At 44.8% G+C, this 9,628-nt stretch overlaps 1 protein-coding gene across 1 annotated transcript in view; it reads right to left on the minus strand.

Annotated features, from left to right (window-relative positions):
* WAC (WW domain containing adaptor with coiled-coil) overlaps positions 1–9,628 on the minus strand; it is a 49,856-nt gene that overhangs the window by 24,290 nt on the left and 15,938 nt on the right. The window contains exon 3 of the mRNA XM_018558743.1: positions 934–1,028. Coding sequence (XP_018414245.1) covers positions 934–1,028 — 95 coding nt within the window. The remainder of the gene's footprint in view (positions 1–933; positions 1,029–9,628) is intronic.

Genomic DNA, 9,628 nt, shown 5'->3' on the forward strand with positions numbered 1-9,628 from the left:
AGGCCCAGTGATCTGCCTGCATTGCACGGAGAAGAGGCCCAGTGATCTGCCTGCATTGCACGGAGAAGAGGCCCAGTGATCTGCCTGCATTGCACGGAGAAGAGGCCCAGTGATATGCCTGCATTGCACGGAGAAGAGGCCCAGTGATATGCCTGCATTGCATGGAGAAGAGGCCCAGTGATATGCCTGCATTGCATGGAGAAGAGGCCCAGTGATATGCCTGGAGAAGAGGCCCAGTGATATGCCTGCATTGCATGGAGAAGAGGCCCAGTGATATGCCTGCATTGCATGGAGAAGAGGCACAGTGATATGCCTAGGTTTAAAATAAAAAAAAAAATAGAAATACACTGAGTTAGCTACGTGGCACTACAATCAATGTGCGGGCTCCCGGAAGTAAGCTGGGTGTAATGAATAGCCAGATCCTCATCCCTCCTACTGGTACCAGGGGGTTGGGTCTAGGAACAGGAAGTGATGTCTGCAGCTTGCACCTACAGCATGGAATTGATGAAACAGTGAGCCTAAGCTAAGGTGCTGCTGCTGTGCCCCAGCTAGGAAGTTTAATTCGATTTGTCCTGATGATAAAGTGAGAGAAAATCCTAAACTTCTGAGTTGTCACCAAAACAGGAATAGAGGAGCAGTCTTCCAAAGGGGACAACTGTTCCAGTGACTTCGGTCCAAGAAAGCACTGCACTGTTAAAAAAAGACTTCCGCTCACTTCTTGTTGTACCTCCCCGGGACAGGAAGTGAGGGCCCTGCTACCCAACAGGACACAGCAAAGAAAAACGACGGGTTTAACCATTCTATATTTCATCTACAATTATAACAATGGCTATTCATACACTTGAAGGTTGGCTACATCATGTTTTAATTTTAAGGCGGACATTTTCTGCTCATCATTTACAATTTACACTGTTCACAGAAGATTTCACTTACAGAATCAGATGTCTTGCTTGGAGTAGAAGAATGTGAATTTGAGCTATGAAGAGCACTGTGGTTATGGGAATTTTCTTGTGGAGAAAAACTGGTCCCTGGAACATAAAATAAAATATTTAGCATAAGAACACATCAAACTAAAACAAAGTGCACATAAAAGTCACTGAACAGCGCAACTAACAGGACAATGTCAGAGCTACAGCCCAGTTCACTCAAGGCCAAAGAAAGCCTACACGTAAGATAATCCGATATAACCTAGGAATCCAAGTCAGAGTCAGGCTCATTCTGAAATATAAAAGAACAATGGGGGACGTGGAGTTTAAATCATTATTTTTTAATTTAAGTTGTAGATTTGTCCAATCCAAACTGCAGTAGTTGTACCATGAAGATAAAAGTTCCACATTGCACTGAATACTTCTGCTGCTTTTATCCTCGCTGTGCTTCAATTCCCTTCCAGTGTCATAGTTTTTACGCATGCGAGTTAAGGGGAACCCCGCACAATCTGTATGTCTGCTGCCTTCATTCTCAGTGCTTGTAGGCACAAAAACCTTCCATACGATGGAATGTCTCAAAGAACAGAAAGATCAGCCCACAGGATAGGTGTTTAACATAGTAAAATATTAAAGCTCAACTCCAAGATGAACAAATAACATCTAAATGTCTATAAGGTGTTGTCTAGAAAGCATGAGTACTATTACTTGAATCTTCCCTCTATGCAGGAGCTTCCTGTAATAAAGACCAGTCACTGCTGCCCTCTCACCTGGTACCGGGTGACTGGTCTGGACTCCACCCCCTCCTGTAGTTTTCTGCTGGCAGCCTGTAAGAGGACCTGCCAGGTCCCACTTACAGCTCTGCATAGGCAATGTACAGCACAGTGATGTAGTTACCACCACTTTAACAAGGTAATAACTGGGTAATAAGTGTATTTTATCCCTTGTGGTTACTGAGTAGCAAATTTAAATTAAAGTTCTCACACCTGGAGTTGCGCTTAAGGCCTCATTCACACTGCAGCGCGAATGTGCGTATTGTACCATATGCAAATAAATGGCCCCATACACATAGCAGCGTTTGGAGCCGTATATTTGTGTAGCGTAAAAACGCGCAAAAACAGAATGGAAACCAGATGGGTCTGGGCAGCGTATTTACCCGCACATATGCGCGTACAGTTCATTAACATTTCTATTATGAATGATGCATTCTGGGATTGTATATAGTGCACGCACATACGTGCATATACGCAATATACAATTTTTCTCTTGCGTTGTGTGTGAATGAGGCCTTGATAAGGGGCGTATTGTCTTGAAGTGCATCTACAACCAGATGGTTGGATGGTATGGAATGGTAAGAAGGCTTCTTATTTTGCTGTCTGACCTATGGAGGAGATGCTTCTTGTCCCAGATACACAACAAAAATGAGGGAAATTCATCTTTTAGGGCCTGTCCTTGTGGGCTTTGTCCTTGTGCTGATGGAATTAGTCAGACGCTTTTGAGATCAATCAAGATTCATTGACATTTGACCCGCAGTTTACCACCTCCTGACCTGAGTTTGACCTACTTCCAATAGGTTTCGCAACCCCATAAACCCATATAGGAACGCTAAACCCATCCGACATGAACAAAAGCCGGTCAACAAGCCCTCAGCCCGTTGTCACACAGGAAAAAATGTCCCCACTGCAAGATTTCACCTCCTGGCAACAGTAAAAGTCTGAATTTCCAATCACTTCGGGTCTTGGTGACAAAGGGGTAAACATTTTGACTAGAAATACATTGAAGGGTTCATACTGATGCAGATTAGGAAAAAAGTCTGAAACTCTCTGCTCCACATGACAAATTTATTTGGTTTACAACATTTGTAGTCCAAAGTTCATAGTTGTGGCACAACACAGTCCAACATTCTCAGCGTTACAGAAAACGTAAAGCCACACTTCTCATCCCTCTAAACCCCCCCAAATTCCAGCAAGGCCAGTCCTATGACTCTGCATTTAACGCTGACACAACACAACTGTGCAGAGGCAGCGCTCCCTGTAGGGTCAGTGAACTGTACCGGCATCACAGGATCAGCTGCATGCTGCAACGGCACAAAATACACTTCAAACTGAAGCCCAACATACACTGTTATCGCTTATCTGAGTCTTCAAGTTCTTATCTATTAAAGGGACTTTTTTTTTAAAAGAGAACAGAAAGCAGGAAATATATAATGGTCATACAAGCCCCAGAGAATGTACTACTAAAATGCATGGAATCCACAGTATCTGCAAAAACCTGCCATGCAACCATGTTCAGACATGGGGCTATCCGACCCGAAACGCTAAACGCAGCATTGGCTGCCGCGCATGAAAATCCGATCCTGCTTTCATTTTTAAAAGCTGCACAACAGAAATGACAGCTGGATCCGAATTATCTGTTATTTGTGGGAAACACCGTCTTTAAACAGTTTCCATGGCCGAGCTGCTGCATCCAAGCCTTACATCACCAAGTGCAATGCAAAGCGTCGGATGCCGTGGTGTAAAGCACGCCGCCACTGGACTCTAGAGAAGGGGAGACATGTTCTCTGGAGTGACGAATCACGCTTCTCTGTCTGGCAATCCGATGGACGTGTCTGGGTTTGGCGGTTGCCAGGAGAACGGTACTTGCCTGACTGCATTGTGCCAAGTGTAAAGTTTTGATGGAGGGGGGATTATGGTGTGGGGTTGTTTTTCAGGAGTTGGGCTTGGCCCCTTCGTTCCACTTAAGGGAACTCTTAAGGCATCAGCATACCAAGACATTTTGGACAATTTCATGCTCCCAACTTTGTGGGAACAGTTTGGGGATGGCCCCTTCCTATTCCAACATGACTGCACACCAGTGCACAAAGCAAGGTCCATAAAGACATGGATGAGCGAGTTTGGGGTGGAGGAACTTGACTGGCCTGCACAGAGTCCTGACCTAAACCCGATAGAACACCTTTTGGGATGAATTAGAGCGGAGACTGCGAGCCCGGCCGTCTCGTCCCACATAAGTACCTGGCCTCACAACTGCGTTTCTGGAAGTATGGTCAAACATTCCCATAGACACACTCCTAAACCTGGTGGACGCCTTCCCGGAAGAGTTGAAGCTGTTCTGACTGCAAAGGGCGGGCCAACTCAATATTGAACCCTACGGACTAAGACTGGGATGCCAATAAAGTTCATGTGCGTGTAAAGGCCGGCGTCCCAATACTTTTGGCAATATAGTGTGTAAACACACACTCACTGGGGTCTATTCACAAAAGGGTGAAGAGTTTGGAGAAGGAAGGAAACAAACAATCTAGGAAAACATAGCTGAACTGGAAAGTGAGCTGAATTGGAGAATTTTTCCAAATCTGCTATTTTGTCCTAGATTGTTCACTTCTCCAAACTCTTCACCCTTTTGTGAATAGACCCCAGTGAGTGTGTGTTTACACACTATATTGCCAAAAGTATTGGGACGCCGGCCGACCTGACTCACTCAGCGGGGAGGGCTTGCGATGATCGCAAGTACGATCTGCCTGTCCAAGATGGGCAGGCCGTACGAAATTTTAATGACCTTACAACCAACGCACAACGAAAGTTTTATTTTGAGGGAGTTCTACTTTGAGGGAGCTGGAGGGGAGTCTAAGGTTAACTCTCATTAACCCTGTCTGTGGTGGCAGATCTCATCAGTTATAATCTAGATTTGAACACGATCTGTCCTAACAAAGGGTTAAAGTCTTTGCGGCATTGTGCGATAATGAGGAAGTTCAATCTGACTCAAACTGCTCAGAATAGCCTGGAATCTGCAACAAGCCCTTCATTAAAAACACATTTATAAAAAGGTATGAAATATATTTATAAAACACATTTTCCATTATGCTGTGTGAGTAGAAACACAGAACGGACAGAGGGGTTTTCTCAAATTTGACTGCAAAAAGTAGAAATACACTTTACAGACATCCAATTCCAGTTGGACTTATGCAATGATGTGAATATGTTCTGATAAATGAATATAACTTTACAGTCATACAAGTTCTATTTCCCACTGATTTAGATGTACTGAGAGTAAAGCTGGCCATACACTAATATTTTCTTCATTGTATTCTTACAGTGGCCCCCAGCCTCTGTCAGAATACCAGAACAGCTGATTGGCTGCCGGCTCCGCTCGTTCCAAGATTTTCCAACTGGCTCCTTTGATTAGCTGATCAAGGGACGGCAGCCGGAAGCGTGCCAAAAGCAGAAGCCACTGTGTGAATATCAGCTGGTACATCAAGGACTGGCCGCAAATTCAGTGTATGCCCACCTTTAGACTCCAAGTCAGGAACATTTGACAAATGCTGCCCTGTCAACTACCTGACCTCATACACTGCTCCAATTTTTATAGCACATAACAGCATTCAGCGGCACAGGCCTATATTTGTTTACACTCCAATAAAGACACTTATAAACGCACATAAAATGGAAGAGAAAGTGTGAAGTCATGCAAGTGACAGGAAGAAGGAAGTACTTCTAAACTGAAAGACAAATACAAAATCTGCCATAAGACAAATACATTAGACTCATCAAATTATTGTGTAAACCCAACTGTGATACATTTATCTTCAGGGGGACAATGGACTTGTCACATTGGTGGGCCTTTGGAGGAAGAATATCTTTTACATTAGTGTTTAGTAGAGGAACCCCTAGCCACCTCTGTAGGAACCTCAGGTTTCTACTAAGCAGTTCTGTGTGTCAATGTCGGAACCTCCTAGAATACCTGTATGAAAACTCCAAATTGAACCCTAACACACGTCAAGCATCCCTGTCAAAGACAAAGAACTTCGGGGCTTTAAATCATTGGATGGATCACTACTAGAAGTAAAGAATTTTAACTATAACATAGAAAACCACATTTACTGATTTACTAGCACACACTGCAGAGCCAGACAGGTGCCACACGTATTTCCTATCTCAACACACCATGTTGTCTCCACCATCTCAAACCAATTGATATACATTGTCAATATGCTGTGGTATGTGGCACCAACCCATCAGTAGCAGATCCTGTAAGTTGCTAGTTGGGCCCTCCATGGATCGGACTTGTTTTTCCAGCACATCCCACAGATGCTCAATTAGATTGAGATCTGGACAATTTGGAGGCACAATCAACACCTCAAACTCGTTGTGTTCCTCAAACCATTCTTGCAGTGTGGCAGGGCGCATTATCCTGGTGAAGGAGGTCACTGCCATCAGGGAATACTGTTTCCATCAAGGGTGTACCTGGTCAGCAACAACATTTAGGTAGGTGGTACGGATCAAAGTAACATCCACATGAATGGCAGGACCCAAAGATTCACAGCAGAATATTGCCCAAAGTGACACACCCCTCTGATATAAAAGAAACCTTGATTCATCGGACCAAGCCACTGTCTTCAATTGCTCCATGGTCCAGTTCTGATGCTCACGTGCCCATTGTATGCACTTTTGGCAGTGGAGATGGGAGAGTATGGGCACCCCGACCAGTCTGCAGCTATGCAGCCCCATACATAAACTGCGATGCTCTGTGTGTTCAGACACCTTTCTATCGGAACCAGCATCAACCTATTCAGCAATTTGAGATAGCTGCCCTTCTATTGAATCTGACCCCACAGCCCGGCCTTCACTCCCCACATGCATTAATGAGCCTTGGCCACCCATGACCCTGTCGCTGCTTTACAAGTTCTTTCCTTGGACCACTTTTGGCAGATCCTGAACCACTGCAGACCAGGAAAATCCCACAAGAGCTGCAGTTTTGGGGTTGCTCTGACCCAATCATCTGGCCATCACAATTTGGACCTTGCCAAAGTCGCTCAAATCCTTAAACTTGCCCATTATGTTTCTGCTTCCAACACATCAACTTCAGAGACAAAATGTTCACTTGCTGCCTAATAAATCCCCCCACTTCCAGGTGCCATTGTACTGAGATAACACTTTATTCACTTCACCTCTCACTGGTCATAATGTTATGGCTGATCATTGTATATCTACAGCCTGAGATCATCAAAGGCACTGCTGCTTCTAATTCTCGTGAGACTAGCAGTCAGAGTAAGGTTTAATGATGTAGCTACTGTGCTGCACATTCATGCTGGAGGCGCACAGAAATCAGGAACCAAAGTTCTGCCTTTGCCAAGATGGCCACCTCGGCACACCGACACGATACAGAACAAGTTATGCTAAGTCAGTAATGATGAAAGGATAAGCTGCAGGGAGACCACAGGCAAAGCCATCGTTCATTAAAGAGGAACTGAACTCTGGAAGCTGTGCCCAAACACGTAGGCAGAAGGCCAAGAACCAGTCATCAGTACAGCACAGGCTACGACACGCGTACCAGGAAGTGCACGGCTATTTTTCAGAAGGAGTTCAAGTCATCTTTCCGGGTACAGCTTAGGCACAAATAACATTTCTAAAAGTTCACTAAACAGAGCAAAGGAATGTTTTTGAGCCAATGTCTACATTAAATGTATAATAGCAATCAAAAGTTGCAACATTTTAGGAGAGGGATCTGTAGCCACATATCCTAAACAGTGACTAATGGTGTGTTCTACCCCAGAGCGGCAGGATGTTTTCAATGTAAAATTCCCACAGCTCCACGAACGCTGCACTGTGTACAATTTCACTGACTGCCAGTGTCATATTCCATTCTAAATCATTGCCGATACGGTAGACTTTGACCGCAAAGCTTACTTGTGCACAGGTGGCATTATGTATATCAGCAAACCCAGAAACATCTAGGTTTGTGTAAAAATCTCAAATATTCAATAAATATGTCAATACTACAAAAAAACAAAAAACAAACTTGAATAAAAATCTAATTGTGTCTTTCAAACCATGCAAGGCATCGCTGTTTCCAGTTCAGTAATGTAGTTGGTAAGGAAGAATCTATTCTATGAACCCTTCAACAATGTCTACTCCTTTGCTAAAGTTTTTAAAAGCAACATGACAAATGTGAATAGCACTGAAAAAGCCACGTGAGAACGACAGGCCATATGTTCCACCGTAGGCTCCATTGACACAGAGTGGCTGTGCGCCGAATACGTGCGGAGCCGCTCTAAACAGAAAAAAAAAATGCACTTTAATGTGTACTGTTCAGATGTTCGCTGAGGTAGCGTGGTACGAAACCGTTTTGAGCTGAGCGACATTGAGCTATAGAGCACATTTTGCCACACTACGTAGCGCTTCTTTTGGCTGTCTATCAAAGCCTATTGGGGCCAAATCGCACAAAATCAGCTGGAAAAATAGTTCATGTTCGAGCGACAAGCTTCAGGGCTGGTACACACCTAGGCGACCCCTCACCGTGTGGCAGTCGTGCACGATTCCACACGGATTGCCGCGTGGTCAGGAGTTGCCTAGGTGTGCACCAATCGCGCTGTGGGTGCCACTATTTTCTAAAGGCACCCCAGTCGCGCTGGGCAGATTGGATGGTTTCCCGCCGCAATTTCGCCCATGCTTCCCAGCACAAACAGCCGTGCGTCGTGTATCGAGTTGTGTATCGCAAAAAAAAAAAAAGTACATTTACCTCTTTTCTGTGATTGCCGTGCAGATGTCACCCCATTGAAATCAATGGGGCCGCACGGCAATCAGGGCCTGCATTGTGCAGGGCCGCGCGATCCCGGATCACATAGATCTGCACCGGGCCTCAGCTACGTTGAGCTTTGAGATGTGAACAGCTCCATTGAAATGCATTGAACGAGCTACATTGAGCGATTGAGCTGAAATCACTTGGTGTGAATGGGGTCTAATACCGTGTTTCCCCGAAAACAAGACAGTGTCTTATTTTTTTTTTTGCACGAAATAAGACAGTAGGTCTTATTTTCGGGGGATGTCTTACCTGGCTGGGGGAGGAGTGGACGAGGTCCCGGAAGGCGGCGTGCTGTTGCCGGTCCCGGCGGATGTCGCTTCCATTGTGCGTGTGTGAAAACAAGCGGAATCCGTGCGGGTGAAAGATTTTACTGATTGCGTTGCCACACAGTCTTCTGCACAGAAAACTGCTCTAGAAACTCAAACGCTAGATGTGAATGGAGCCTGATGGTAGGTGAGATCAGCTTTTCTCACCTCTGTAGATGTTCAGTTTTTTTCTTTAGGTGTCTACCCTCCAAGACAATTCAATGGTTATCAGGTAACCCTAAATGTGTATAACTGTCCTGTAACTTGTACATATATGATCAGAAAGCCCCTAAACATGCATTTCTTTTCCAAAGGACCTCTGAATAAATAAACACATAAGGATCTGTGCGTGCTCTGTATTCTTTCCTTAAACTCTAAACTGATATAATGAATTTAGTTAGCGAGCAAAGTACCCCTTGAGTCTGTCAGAAGCTGCGCCGTTTACACCCCTTAGCCAAAATATATGTACTACAGGTTGATGGTCCCCAGTTTAGATAACCCAAAACATACGCAGAAAATGTGTTAAAATCTTTGTGCTCAATCTTTCAGTTTCTGGTTAAAAGCAACTGAGGAAGCTCTCAAAGCAACTGTCCATATGAAGAAGTATGATGAGACGATGCTACTATTTGGAGGATCATCGCTAGTCTGGGAGCTAGTATGGTAACTCTGATCAGAACAGACCAGCAGGGCTAGACTTTCCCAGATTACTATTCTGCTAAAATCAAGCCATTGTCAGGGATGTGTTTTCCCCAGTTGTGGGACAGTGAGGGGAGTGAAGGGGGCTTTTATGTACAGGGGGTGGGGGGGGGGGGGGGAGGGCTGGGG

Source organism: Nanorana parkeri, unplaced genomic scaffold (genome assembly GCF_000935625.1).
Source record: "Nanorana parkeri isolate BGI_ZX_2015 unplaced genomic scaffold, ASM93562v1 scaffold355, whole genome shotgun sequence".
Classification (NCBI taxonomy): domain Eukaryota; kingdom Metazoa; phylum Chordata; class Amphibia; order Anura; family Dicroglossidae; genus Nanorana; species Nanorana parkeri.